Source organism: Oncorhynchus mykiss, chromosome 1 (genome assembly GCF_057628025.1).
Source record: "Oncorhynchus mykiss isolate SJ-2025 chromosome 1, ASM5762802v1, whole genome shotgun sequence".
In the NCBI taxonomy this organism is placed as follows: Eukaryota; Metazoa; Chordata; class Actinopteri; order Salmoniformes; family Salmonidae; genus Oncorhynchus; species Oncorhynchus mykiss.
The window spans coordinates 86802604-86818080 of NC_143022.1; the positions used below are offsets into that span (position 1 = coordinate 86802604).

The following is a 15477-nucleotide window of genomic DNA, read 5'->3' on the forward strand; positions in this document are numbered from 1 at the left end:
AGATAAGGCGTAGCTTTACATAGCAAAGACTTATAGATGACCTGGAGCCAGTGGGTTTGGCAACGAATATGTAGCGAGGACCAGCCAACGAGAGCATACAGGTCGCAATGGTGGGTAGTATATATAGGCTATTTTGTAAATTACATGGCCGAAGTCAAGGATCAGTAGGATACGTCAGTTTTACAAAGGTATGTTTGGCAGCATGAGCGAAGGAGGCTTTGTTGCGAGATAGGAAGCCGCTTCTAGATCTAATTTTGGATTGGATATGCTTAATATGAGCCTGGAAGGAAAATGTACAGTCTAGCCAGACACCTAGGTATTTGTAGTTGTCCACATATTCTAAGTCAAAACCGTCCAGAGTAGTGATGCTAGGTGGGCGGGGGGATGCGGGCAGCAATCGGTTGAAGAGCATGCGTTTAGTTTTACTAGCAATTAAGAGCAGTTGGAGGAGGAGTGTTGTATGGCATTGAAGCTTGTTTGCAGAATCACCTGCAGCAAGAGCGAGATCATTGATATATACAGAGAAAAGAGTCGGCCCGAGAATTGAATCCTGTGGCACTCCCATAGAGACACTGAACTCTATCTGAGAAGTAGTCAGTGAACTAGGCGAGGCAGTCATTAGAGAAACCAAGGCTGTTGATTCTGCCGATAAGAATATGGTGATTGACAGAGTCAAAAGCCTTGGCCAGGTCGATGAAGACGGCTGCATAGTACTGTTTTTTTTAATCAATGGTGGTTATGATATCGTTTAGGACCTTGAGCGTTGCTGAGGTGCACCCGTGACCAGCTCGGAAACCGGATTGCATAGTGGAGAAGGTACGGTGGGATTCGAGATGGTCGGTGATCTGTTTGTTCACTTGGCTTTCGAAGACTTTAGAAAGACAGGGCAGGATGGATATAGGTCTATAACAGTTTGGGTCTAGAGTGTCACCCCCTTTGAAGAGGGGGATGACTGCAGCCTCTTTCCAATCTTTAGGAATCTCAGACGATAAAAAAGAGAGGTTGAACTGACTAGTAATAGGGGTTGCGACAATGGCGGCGGATAATTTTAGGAAGAGAGGGTCCAGATTGTCTAGCCCAGATTATTTGTAGGGATCTAGATTCTGCAGCTCTTTCAGGACATCAGCTGTCTGGATTTGGGTGAAGGAGAAGCAGGGGGGGGCTTGGGCCAGTTGCTGCGGGAGGGCCAGAGCTGTTAATCGAGGTTGGGGTAGCCAGGTGGAAAGCGTGACCAGCCATAAAGAAATGCTTATTGAAATTATCGTGGATTTTTCGGTGGTGACAGTGTTTCCTAGCCTCAGTGCAGTGGGCAGCTGAGAGGAGCTGCTCTTATTCTCCATGGACTTTACAGTGTCCCAAAACTTTTTGGAATTAGTGCTGCAGGATGCAAATTTCTGTTTGAAAAAGCTAGCCTTTGTTTTCCTAACTGACTGTGTATATTGGTTCCTGACTTTCCTGAAAAGTTGCATATCGCAACTAAAGGCTATATTCGAAGCTAGTGCAGTGCGCCACAAAATGTTTTTGTGCTGGTCGAGGGCAGTCAGGTCTGGAGTGAACCAAGGGCTACATCTGTTCTTAGTTCTGCATTTTTTGAACTGAGCATGCTTATCTAAAATGGTGAGGAAGTTACTTTTAAAGAATGACCAGGCATCCTCAACTGACGGGATGAGGTCAATATCCTTCCAGGATACCCGGGCCAGGTCGATTAGAAAGGCCTGCTTACAGAAGTGTTTTAGGGAGCGTTTGACAGTGATGAGGGGTGGTCGTTTCACAGCGGACCCATAACGGACGCAGGCAATGAGGCAGTGATCACCGGAGATCCTGGTTGAAAACAGCAGAGGTGTATTTATAGGGATTTGGGGTTGTACCTGGTAGGTTCCTTGATCATTTGTGTGAGATTGAGGGCATCTATCTTAGATTGTAGGATTGCCGGGGTGTTAAGCATATCCCAGTTTTGGTCACCTAACAGTACGAACTCTGACTATAGATGGGGGGCAATCAATTCACATATGGTGTACAGGACACAGCTGAGGGAGGTCTATAACAAGCGGCAACGGTGAGAGACTTATTTCTGGAAAGGTGGATTTTTAAAAGTAGAAGCTCGTACTGTTTGGGCACAGACCTGGATAGTATGACAGAACTCTCCAGGCTCTCTCTGCAGGAGATTGCAACTCCGCCCCCTTTGGCAGTTCTATCTTGTCGGACAATGTTGTAGTTGGGGATGGACATTTCAGAATTTTTGGTGGCCTTCCTAAGCCAGGATTCAGACATAGCTAGGACATCTGGGTTGGCGGAGTGTGCTAAAGCAGTGACTAAAGCAAACTTAGGGAGGAGACTTCTGATGTTAACATGCATGAACCCAAGGCTTTTCCGGTTATAGAAGTCAACAAATGAGAGCACCTGGGGACACACAGGGCCTGGGTTAACCTCCACATCACCAGAGGAAAAGAGGGGTAGGATAATGGTACGGCTAAAGGCTAAAGGCTATAAGAACTGGTCGTCTAGTGCATTGGGGACAGAGAGTGAAAGGAGCAGACTTCTGGGCGTGGTAGGATAGATTCAGGTCATAATGCACGGACAATGGCATGGTAGGGTGCGAGTACAGTGGTGGTAAACCTAGGCATTGAGTGACAATGAGAGAGGCTGCATCTCTGGAAACGGAAGTTAAGCTAGGTGCGGTCTCCACATATGTGGGGGGTGGGGCAAGGGAGCTAACAGAGGCATGTAGAGCTGGACTAGGGGCTCCGCAGTAAAACAAAACAATGAGAGCTACCCTAATCAACAGTAATAATCAAGATATAATAATCATTACGAGACATTTTATCATGTGTAATCACTGTCAAATTGACAACAGATAGAAATTCTCCTTTGTATCTCTTATGTCTCTAACACAGCTCGGGGAAGAAGGTATTTTGTCATTTGTATGTAATTTGAATGTACTAAGTCTTTCTGGTCCTCTCTTTCAGAATGAGAAGCCCCTCGGTCATTCTGCCAGCAGGTCCAGCAATATTTCCAAGGTAAGGACAGAGATGCAACATACAGTATGAGAGAGAGAGATTGATGGACAGAATAGACATCCTGTAGAGAAAGAGAGTTGGACCTGGCCTTCCAGGGGTCCTAACCTGCCAGTCACTCCCATAGTCAGAGGTACAGCTCTCGGATCAGTTCTTATTGAGAGAGACTGTCTCACCTCTTCCTCCCCAACTGACACTCAGGGGTGCAACTCAGTAGTCTACCTTGACTTCTTCTCCTTGTCTCTTCTTTGTTCCATCTGATCTAAAAAAAAAAACAGTTTCATCTCATATGGAAGTGCTGCAACACTGGCGGTTCCTCCATCCTCATATTGGAACAGTACTAGTCTCTCTATCTCTCTCTCTCTCTGTCTCTCTCTCTCTCTCTCTCTCTCTCTCTCTCTATCTATCTCTCTCTCTCTCTCTCCACCATCCCTCTCCCCCTCCCTCCTCTCTGCTGGGCCAGATTGGTTGTGTTCTCCTGTGAGCCTCTTAGTGGGATAAAGCTTTACATGTGCTAATAGTCAGGGTCACCTCGTCACCATGGCAACGCTCCAGCTGCCATGTTTGAGCCGGGCGGCATGAGTCGGCAGGATGTCATTCCACTCCGGTAACCAGAAAGCAGAAGCAGCCTTTCAAGGGTTAAAGTGAATCAACACCACCATGTTTCAGTGCTCAGCATGAGTCAGCATGATTTCATTTAATTCTGGTAACAATCCTTTTTGTTAGGATTGATGGCTTATAGATCAATATTAAAGGATGACTTTCAAAATACAAAGTTATATATCTTCAAAACGTGATTGCTGACTTGCAAAACATGTAGGGACTGTATCAACAATGGATTAATGGAACAAATTCAAAAATATACACTATATATACAAAGTATGTGGACATCCCTTCAAATTAGTGGGTGTATAAAATTGAGCACACAGCCATACAATCTCCATAGAGAAACATTGACAGTATAATGGCCTTAATGAAGAGCCTAAATGAACATTTAACATGGCACCGTCATAGGATGACACCCTCCCAAGTTCAGTTCGTCAAACTTTTGCCCTGCTAGAGCTGCCCCGGTCAACTGTAAGTGCTGGAAACGCCTAGGAGCAACAATGGCTCAGCCACGAAGTGGTAGGCCACACAAGCTCACAGAATGGGACTGCCGAGTGCTGAAGCGCATAGCCCGTAGAAATCGTCCTCTATTGCAAAACTCACTACCGAGTTCCAAACTACCTCTGGAAGCAAAGTCAGCACAAGAACTGTTCGTCAGGAGCTTCATGAAATGGGTTTCCATGGCCGAGCAGCCGCACACAAGCCTGAGATCACCATGCACAATGCCAAGCGTTGGCTGGAGTGGTGTAAAGCTCGCTGCCATTTGACTCTGGAGCAGTGGAAATGCGTTCTCTGGAGTGATGAATTATGCTTCACCATCTGGCAGTTCGAGGGACAAATCTGGGTTTGGCAGATGCCAGGACAACGCTACCTGCCCGAATGCATAGTGCCCTCTGTAAAGTTTGGTGGAGAAGGAATAATGGTCTGGGACTGTAATTTATGGTTTGGGCTAGGCCCCTTAGTTACAGTGACGGGAAATCTTAACGCTACAGCATAAATGACATTCTAGATGATTCTGTGTTTCCAACTTTGTGGCAACAGTTTGGGGGAGGCCCTTTCCTGTTTCAGCATGACAATGCCCATGTGCACAAAGCGAGGTCCATACAGAAATAGTTTGTTGAGATCGGTGTAGAATAACTTGACTGGCCTGCTCAGAGCCCTGACCTCAACCCCATCGAACACCTTTGGGATGAATTGGAATGTCAACTGCGAGCCAACATCAGTGCCCGACCTCACTAATGCTCTTGTGGCTGAATGGAAGCAAGTCCCCGCAGCAATGTTCCAACATCTAGTGGAAAGCCTTCCCAGAAGAGTGGGGGCTGTTACAGCAGCAAAGGGGGAGCAACTCCATATTAATGGCCGTGATTTTGTTTGACGAGCAGGTGTCTACATACTTTTGGTCATGTATTGTAGGTTTTGGGTGGAATTTTCCTTTAATAATATCTTTATAAAGTGAATTATCTCCATACGAGTCACTTTCAGACCCAGTGAAGATGAGTAATGATAAAAGATCCAATCCACAATTCATCTACATGAATAGAGAGAAGAAACTGTTGGATAATGTCTTCCGTTTTGTTGTTGCTTAAAGTAATATCCAGACAGACAAGTTTAGTCACACAATGACTTGCCTGACAGAGCACTCAGGTTTGTATGAGCAGGCAGGCAGCTCTTAGTATTCACTGTCTCTGCATCTGTGCCATTGTGCCAGTGTGTGTTAGGGTTGAATGGCGGGAACTCGGTTACTGAGATTTACTGGCCAAAACCACTCCTTTTTCCCTGGATAAATAACTGCCAGAAACCGGTAAATTATAAGACATTATTTACATGAACAGCAAGGTGTGAAATGGAACTGTTAAATTATATGCAATGTCTATATCTGGCTTGTCTCCGGCCTCTGCATGGAGAATCAACACTTAGGGTGGGGACAGACAGCCCATCTCATCATGGTAACTGGAGTTCACAGTGCATGTAGATCTGTCATCTCATCATGGTAACTGTTTTTCTTGTGACAGGTAGACATACATTTGCTGCAGCATAGCCTATACTACGGTGATATAAAACTGAATGCACATCTAATTTACCCATATCCATCTGGCTTTCATTTTTAATTGAAAAGATGATTATTTTTCTAATTGCAGCCTGAGTTTCAAAACAGCCAATCACTCGAATATCGTTGCTATAAATCAATGCATGTGCGAGCACTCTCTCGCAGTCACTCTCTCCATCAACTCCATTCAAATTACATCCAAAAATAGATAATCCCGTTCTAGATTGATAAATAGCCCTATATATACAGTAGGTGTCCTAGCTAACCTTTTTCAGGTCATATATTCAATGCAGTATTAGCCTTATATTTATCTAATTAATGATGGGTTATGCGATGGCAATAGGCTATAGCAGTTATTTATTCAGACCGATAACCAATCAATCTTTGTGAAGAGAAGTGAAAGCCTTCTGAATCTAATCATAGTCCTATATTATTGAAGGATGTCATTAGAACGATGAAGATAAAGACAACAAAACGTATTTAATTGAACTGTTGAAAGCGAGGAGGAATGAAGCAACAATAGAGAGAGAAAGAGGAGGTAGGCTAAGCTTTTTTGGGCTTGGGTTCATTGAATGTCATTAATGTAGGGCACTTAATGTATTCAATGTATGGCTCAGATTGCATCAGGTGAGAATTTTCATTCTGATCAAAGCTGTAATCAAATCCAGACATATTTATATGCTTTAAAATGCTTTTGGATGACACTTCTGGTTTTGGTGAGAAATACTTTTTTTCTTTTTTTTTTTAAATACTGGAAAAATATTCAACCTTTGTGTGTGGCTGTGTGTGTGTTTTTGTGTATGCAGTAGTGATGTAAAAAAAATAATAATAATGTTTAAACTGCCATTTAAAAAAATGTGATTTTCCATTAAAACAATAAGAAAATTCACTAAATTCCATGTAAATTCACAATGTATTGTATTTCACCACATTCTCATTTAACATCTTAAAGTATTGCTATACAGGACTTCTCTGCTGTCACTTGCCTTTCTCTGCCATTTTCCAACTGTTACGACGAAGCCGTAATAGTGGAGAGTTGACTCCTTGCACGTCGGCTCCCGATGTCCCATTTGTGAGTGTCAAGATTCGATTCCACTAGGAATCGACTCCTAAGATTCAGTATTTTTGGAACGGAGGAGACTGATTAGTTGCTGTACTTACGAGAACACAAGCACTTGTATCCTTCATAACGAGGTAGCGAGGGACGGAGAGAGAGGGGAGGTGCACATTATAGGCTGGTCGGACACCAGGGACAATCAGAACCATGCACTAGGCCTATCAAACGGCAATCAAAAGCTGTTTCTCGCAATGCTGTATCATGCAATTTATTGGTCTACAATGTCTCGCTACTTCAGTAAAGTAGGGCCTATCATCAATGAATAGGCTAGAATATTCTACACGACACACACTCGCATCATTACGGAGCAAAATAGTAGGCGAGCCAGCGTGGGGGAGGGAGAGAGAGGAGGGGGCAGGCAGAAAGAACCGTCTGTGCGCATATGTCTTGGTAATCTGTAACGTTATCTTGCAATGTCTTGTCTTGTATTCCTCGCAAATTCACCAAGATAGCCTCTCTGGTTTTTATTTAAATTACACAACTTTCCCCAGGCCATACACAGAAAATAATATGTTTTGTGATAACTGTGATTTTAATCTTGTAGAAAAAAAAACATTTTTTTTGGTAAGGAATTTTTCTAAGAGAACTGCACTTCCCGATTTGGCCTTGTTTTTCATCAATGCTCGTTAAGAAATTCTACTGGCCATGACTGAAGGCAAACGAGTTGTCTTCGGGGTGTGGTTTCATTTGGGTGTTTTTCTTTGTGTGTGTGTGTGGGGGGGGGGGGTCTGCCATTTAATCACAACAAACAAGGGCTAATTCAGTTTTATGTGGGAGCTAAAGTAGAGAAGAAGAAGCAAATAGAACGTAAAACCGGTGCTGGCCTTGTGTTAAGCCAAGCTGACAGAAGCTAGTTAGCATAGCTTGGGGGATAGCTATCTGCAGTTGGCTAGCCTGTCTAATGTTAGCTAGCTGATATTTCTCTGTCAAATTACAGTTTTGCTAAGATAGCAAGAAACAGTCTGGAATCAAATAATATAGATGACTTGGTTAGAGAAGAGTTCCTAGTACACATGTTATTAATTTAGTTCCAACATCACTAGAGCAGCTACCATATTGCTACTGAAATAAACCAATTACTGTGGTCAGAGCTGAGAGGATGTGCAGCACCAACTCAATGCCATACAAATTCTCGAGTCAAATTAATTAATTAATTCGTATTTTATGAAACCCTTTTTACATTGGAAGTATTCACAAAATGCTTTACAGATACCCAGCCTAAAACCCCAAACAGCAAGCAATGCACAGGCAAAAGCACATAAGACTAGTCTACATATTAATTCATTTGCACCTCTTTCATCCTACAAACTAGCTATGAGCTTATGTTAAGAGAACCTAGATGTATCAAACATGGTACTAGTTGAGCTGCTCCAGCTGTGTGTAATTGGGCCCTGGGAGGCCTCCCATACTGATTTGGTATTAAAGTATTACATCCCTGACAAAACACACACACACACACACACAGCTCTGACCTGCAGCTCTCTGAGCTGCCCTTCATCAGTCACGCTAACTAACATCATGCAGTTTGGGAGACACTGCTGTAGTTTGGGAGACACTCCAGTAGTTTGGGAGACACTTCAGTAGTTTGGGAGACACTCCAGTAGTTTGGGAGATACTCCAGTAGTTTGGGAGACACTGCTGTAGTTTTGGAGACACTGCTGTAGTTTGGGAGACACTCCTGCAGTTTGGGAGACACTGCAGTTTGGGAGACACTCCTGTAGTTTGGGAGACACTCCTGCAGTTTGGGAGACACTCCTGCCGTTTGGGAGACACTCCTGCAGTTTGGGAGACACTCCTGCAGTTTGGGAGACACTCCTGCAGTTTGGGAGACACTCCTGCAGTTTGGGAGACACTCCTGTAGTTTGGGAGACACTGCTGTAGTTTGGGAGACACTGCTGTAGTTTGGGAGACACTCCTGCAGTTTGGGAGACACTCCTGCAGTTTGGGAAACACTTATGCAGTTTGGGAGACACTGCTGTAATTTGAGAGACACTGCTGTAGTTTTGGGTAATTTCTTATGGTTTGTTACAGTTTGCGGAAATTTGCTACTGTTTAGGCCCGGTCTCTTGTTCTCTCTCCAATGCTGACAGCTCGTTCACACTCTCACTATTTGGTTTGGAGCACACTGCACTTTGCAGTTTGTAAAATCAAGTGATTTTCATTTTGGAAATCTGTTCCAAAGTATTCCCACTCATAATAGATATATGTGATCGTATACAAATGTAAGCAATTATATCTGTTTGGGCTTATTGTGGTCAATTTGCAGTATACAAATCATTTGTAATTATGTTCCGGCCCCCTGACCATTCAAGAAGAAAATCGCCCTGCGGTTGAATCTAGTTGATGATCCCTGATATGAGGTGTCAGAGTGGGTGAAAACGTGCGTTGGTGATGGAATTTCACTTCTTTATGTTATAAAATACATTTTACCAAGACAAATATCATTCATGTTCTGAATCATTCAGTGGGGTCTTTCTATAACATATTATAAAAGTTATATTCAAAAAGTGGGATTTCGTAACCCATATTCCTCGTAACGACCTTTGAGAATTGAACATTTTCTGGTGGTCGTCGTCAAAGTTGTTTCTGGGGGTCACAGCTGAATGAAATGTAAAAGGCTTTGAAAGTAAATAGCTTGGTATTCGCCCAGTGCTCCGTTGACATTTCACAGATACGCTTGTTTTTGTGAGAAATCTACTAAAATATGAAATACTACATGTCATGTCTGAAAATCAATGTACTGTATATACCTCTGTTGTTGTTTTATGTCCTGCGGATTCAAGAAGAAATATGATGAGTTCAATGGGGAAGTGAGCCTGTCAAGTAGCCAGTGGCCTCAGTTCTTGCACAGCATCCAGACTAGCTGATGAGATGGAATTTTCAAGATTTATGATCACTTTTTTCCTCTGGCCATCATTGATTTAGTCACCCTAATTCTGGCCACCCTACGAGGGTAAAAACTCCAATAACTTTATAACGGATTATGATAGAGACATGAGGTTTGGACTTTTGCTTTTCTTAGAGGATTGTCTAGACACTTATAATTTATTATTTTACCCATTTTGTCAAAAGATACTTTTTTGATTGGACACCCTACAGCATACTATTTATTTTGTGCTGCCATGCAACTGCATAAACCAATTGTTTTAATTAGAATGAATTATTTTCTATTGACCTTTCATGTTCCTATGTGGCTGAATAGGCCTCCTGTCTTGTACATTCTGTTTCTTTCTCCAATTCCTTCACCTTGCTTAGACCGTGAGGAAGTGACCATAGACTATTTGCTTTGTACTGCTATACAATTGCCACAGTCATACCAATATAACTCACATGTAGGCCATCTGCGTCTTGGCTAGTAGATGTTCCTCGCTCCTTTTGGCAGTAGGATTCATTATTTTGATTGAAATCTGCTCTCGGTAGCAATCGCTGGCATCTTCAAGTTGTTATTGTGGTAAGTGTCATGGTAACTAGTTTGGATTGAGTCTGCCTCTTCTTGGTTATTTGCTTTGGTCTTAGGCCTCAGTAAGACTCATACCATTGAGATTACTTTATCTCATTGAGGAGAAATACCTGAAATTTAAAGAAGAAGGATATGTTTGCTGTGCAAACAGAGAGCAGAGAGTTGGTTAGAGATGTGTTTCAGGTATTACCAGGAATGGTAAATGGTGTGTTTATTCTGACACACATTAACAGACTCTGTTAGAACTTGCCACGACTGTGGGCTGTATGTGATCCTGCAGGGATCACATACACATTCTGAAAAATGTATTCATTCATTGTACTTTAAGTCACTTTGGATAGAAGCTTCTAACTTCGTCTATGTGGCAAAGATTTCGTTTTTACTGTTTATTTTATCATCTGCTTCATACAGTTCTAATGATACTGGATAGAAACAATAAAAAGTACATTGTACAATGTTAGTACAGTTTATAGCCCCTGACCATCAATACCTGATCCATTCTGATCTGTGCTCGTAGTCATACAGATTGGCAGACAATGATTGGATTTACCTTAATAGAAACAAATCTTCTTGTCTCTGGATTTTCGTTCTATTTCTGTCTGTGGACATCATGTTCATTCACATTAAATACTTCTGTCTTTATTCTTCTTAGTCTCTACTATTCTCCATCCAGACCGAGAGGGGTATAGAGAAGCGATGGAGAGAAGGGTGAGATGATGGGAGAGGGGGCTCAATTAGAGAGAGAGGGAGAGGAGCGATGTATACATATGTTTAGTACTGTAAATCATTCAGGGATTGTCAAGCATTTATAGAAGCCCCATTTTTACTGTATATCTGATAATTTTACAGCTAACAAATTAATATCCTCATTATTCCCGTCTATCTCTTGCTGGTGTTTAATAAAAGACTATGTAAATGTTCTCCTTCCACAGTTAAATATAGTCTTGTCTGTTTGATCATAAAGACAGCTCCTCTGTTTCGATCCTCTCACACTCCTATGTGCTTCTCTTTTCCTTCCTGTATGTGTTTACATAGTGTGTGAAAAAAAACGAGAGATAGAAAGAAAATCAGCCGACAGAGAGAGATACGGAGAGCGAGGCAGACAGACACAGGAGAGACAGCTACAGCAAGAGAGAGAGGGATACAGATAGGGAGAGCGAGGCAGACAGACAGACACAGAAGAAGAGACAGCTACAGCGAGAGAGAGGGATACAGATACGAAGAGGGAGAGTGAGGCAGACAGTCAGAAGGAGAGACAGCTACAGCGAGAGAGAGGGATACAGATACGGAGAGGGAGAGCGAGGCAGACAGACACAGAAGGAGACAGCTACAGCGAGGGTGAAAGGCAGGGATGGACATTGAATTCTTTATTGATCTCGTCAGCCCCTGAGCTATGAATTGCCCCTTAGTTCCAGATTGAATCAATAGGTAATTAGTGGGTGGTACATAGTAGAGACTAAAACACAGTGCCTGTGGCTCGGTAGGCTTCTGATAGCAGAGCTTCTGTTCTCTACAGCAGGTGTACTGGGACACTGGATATTACCTCACTCCTCTACTACCTCTACTACTACTAGTATGAGAAAGGACTTCTGATCCCATTTGTTACTACCACACCAGTGCTGCTAATATGTGTCTTAATGAGGTATAGAGAGCTTATTCACGGCCATGAACATGATCTTTAAAATCCAGGCTAGCGGGCAGGATTGAAGTACTCTATTGAGTCTATGGAAAAAGTTAACACTTTCCTCATGTTCGACCTTTAAATTAACAGCCAATTATTAAACCAAACCAACTGAAAATATATCTGTAGAAGTAGTTTAGTATTCAAATTGGTTCTCCAAGTGTTTTTTCCAAATGTTTTGCCAGCAAGTCCCAATGTAATGTGAGATAGCAGCCAGCTGTACTGTGTATGTTTGATCGGCATTCTGACAGCTTCCCTCTGAATTCCTTTTATCTCCTAAGTCAAGGGTGTGAAACTCAATCAGCACATGGGCCATATTGGGAAAAAAAACACAACGAATTCATGGGCCAGACATAGCCTATTCTGGGGTTTTTTACGTACAAACAATTGGCCCAAACTGGCCATTGTTTTATTTGAATAAATATGGCCCTTTTATAATATCCACTGATGTACAAAGCATTTTAAAATATTAAAACAAAATCAAATCAAATTTCATTAGTCACATCTTCTGAATATAACATGTGTAGTAGACCTTACAGAGAAATGCTTACCTACAAGCCCCTAACCAACAATGCAGTTAAAAAAAATAGGGATAAGAAGAAGAAATAAAAGTAACAAGTAATTAAAGAACAGCAGTAAAATAACAATAGCGAGACTATAAACAGGGGGGTACTGGTACAGAGTCAATGTGCTGGTGCACCGGTTAGTTGAGGAAATATTGTATATACATGTTGGTAGATTTATTAAAGGGACTGTGCATAGATGATAACAACAGAGAGTAGCAGTGGTGTAAAAGAGGGGGGGGGGGGACAATGCAAATAGTCTGGGTGGCCATTTGATTAGATGTTCAGGAGTCTTATGGCTTTGGGGGTACAAGCTATTTAGAAGCCTCTTGGACCTTGACTTGGTGCTCCGGTACCGCTTGTCGTGCAGTAGCAGAGAGAACAGTCTATAACTAGGGTGGCTGTAGTATTTGACAATTTTTAGGGCCTTCCTCTGACACCGCCTGGTATAGAGGTCCTGGATGGCAGGAAGCTTGGCCCCGGTGATGTACTGGGCCTTTCACACTACCCTCTATAGTGCCTTGCGGTCGGAGGCCGAGCAGTTGCCATACCAGGCAGTGATGCAACCAGTCATAATGCTTTTGATGGTGCAGCTATAGAACCTTTTGAGGATCTCAGGACCCATGACAAATCTTTTCAGTCTCCTGAGGGGGAATACGTTTTTTCGTGCCCTCTTCACGACTGTCTTGGTGTGCTTGGACCATGTTAATTTGTTGGCGATGTGGACACCAAGGAACTTGAAGCTCTCAACCTGCTCCACTGCAGCCCCATCGATAAGAATAGGGGTGTGCTCGGTCCTCTTTTTCCTGTAGTCCACAATCATCTCCTTTGCCTTGATCACGTTGAGGAAGAGGTTGTACTGGCACCACACGGACAGGTCTCTGACCTCCTCCCTATAGGCTGTCTCATCGTTGTTGGTGATCAGGCCTACCACTGTTGTGTCATCGACAAATTTAATGATGGTGTTGGGGTCGTGCCTGGCTGTGCAATCATGAGTGAACAGGGAGTACAGGAGGGGACTGAGCACGCACCCCTGATGGGCCCCTGTGTTGAGGATCAACATGGCGGATGTGTTGTTACCTACCCTCACCACCTGGGGGCGGCCCGTCAGGAAGTCCAGGATCCAGTTGCAGAGGGAGGTGTTTAGTCCCAGGGTCCTTAGCTTATTGATGAGCTTTAAGGGCACGATGGTGTTGAATGCTGAGCTGTAGTCAAAGAATTGCAATCTAACATAGGTTTTCCTTTTGTCCAGGTGGGAAAGGGCAGTGTGGAGTGCAATAGAGATTGCACCATCTGTGGATCTGTTGGGGCGATATGTAAATTCAGGTGGGTCTAGGGTTTCTGGGATGATGGTGTTGATGTGAGCCATGACCAGCCTTTCAAAGCACTTCATGGCTACAGACGTGAGCGCTACGGGTCGGTAGTCATTTAGGCAGGTTACCTTAGTGTTCTTGGGCACAGGCACTATGGTGGTCTGCTTAAAACATATTGGTATTACAGATTCGGACAAATCAAATAAAATTGTATTTGTCACATACGCATGGTTAGCAGATTTTAATGCGAGTGTAGTGAAATGCTTGTGCTTCTAGTTCCGACCATGCAGTATTGTCTAACAAGTAATCTTAACAATTTCACAACAACTACAGGAATGAATAAGAATATGTTCATAAAAATATCTGGATGAGTGTTGGCCGAAAGGCATAGGCAAGATGCAGTAGATGGTATAGAGTACAGTATATACATATGAGATGAGTAATGTAGGGTATGTAAACATTATATAATGTGGCATTGTTTAAAGTGGCTAGTGATATATTTATTACATCCAATTTTTTATTATTAGTGGCTAGAGATTTGAGTCAGTATGTTGGCAGCAGCCACTCAATGTTAGTGATGGCTGTTTAACAGTCTGATGGCCTTGAGATAGAAGCTGTTTTTCAGTCTTTCTGTCCCCGCTTTGATGCACCTGTACTGACCTCACCTTCTGGATAATAATGGGGTGAACAGGCGGTGGCTCGGGTGGATGTTGTCCTTGATGATCTTTTTGGCCTTCCTGTGACATCGGGTGGTGTAGGTGTCCTGGAGGGCAGGTAGTTTGCCCCCAGTGATGCGTTGTGCAGACCTCACTACCCTCTGGAGAGCCTTGCGGTAGTGAGCGGAGCAGTTGCCGTACCAGGTGGTGATACAGCCGGACAGGATGCTCTCGATTGTGCGTCTGTAAAAGTTTGTGAGTGTTTTTGGTGACAAGACAAATTTATTCAGCCTCCTGAGGTTGAAGAGGCGCTGTTGCGCCTTCTTCTCCACGCTGTCTGTGTGGGTGGACCATTTCAGTTTGTCCGTGATGTGTACACCGAGGAACTTAAAACTTTCCACCTTCTCCACTACTGTCCCGTCGATGTGGATAGGGGGCTGCTCCCTCTGCTGTTTCCTGAAGTCCACGATCATCTCCTTTGTTTTGTTGACATTGTGTGTGAGGTTATTTTCCTGACACCACTCCGAGGGCTCTCACCTCCTCCCTGTAGGCCGTCTTGTCGTTGTTGGTAATCAAGCCTACCACTGTAGTGTCGTCTGCAAACTTGATGATTGAGTTGGAGGCGTGCATGGCCACTCAGTCATGGGTGAACAGGGAGTACAGGAGAGGGCTGAGAACGCACCCTTGTGGGGCCCCAGTGTTGAGGATCAGCGGGGTGGAGATGTTGTTTCCTTCTCTCACCACCTGGGGACGGCCTGTCAGGAAGTCCAGGAACCAGTCGCACAGGGCGGGGTCGAGACCCAGGACCTTAATGATGAGTTTGGAGGGTACTATGGTGTTAAATGCTGAGCTGTAGTCGATGAACTGCATTCTTACATAGGTATTCCTCTTGTCCAGATGGGTTAGGGCAGTGTGATTGCGTTGCCTGTGGACCTATTGGGGAGGTATGCAAATTGGAGTGGGTCTAGGGTGTCAGGTAGGCTGGAGGTGATATGGTCCTTGACTAGTCTCTCAAAGCAC

General features: G+C 43.5%; 1 protein-coding gene across 17 annotated transcripts in view; it reads left to right on the forward strand.

Moving 5' to 3' along the window:
* Positions 1-15477, forward strand: part of LOC110530763 (E3 ubiquitin-protein ligase MARCHF8) — a 166187-nt gene that overhangs the window by 96516 nt on the left and 54194 nt on the right. For 12 of the 17 annotated variants that reach the window (XM_036987107.2, XM_090242657.1, XM_036987108.2 and 9 more), the window contains one exon: positions 2967-3017. The exons of the other annotated variants lie outside the window; for them this stretch is intronic. In XM_036987107.2, coding sequence (XP_036843002.1) covers positions 2967-3017 — 51 coding nt within the window. The remainder of the gene's footprint in view (positions 1-2966; positions 3018-15477) is intronic. 17 annotated transcript variants of the gene reach the window in all.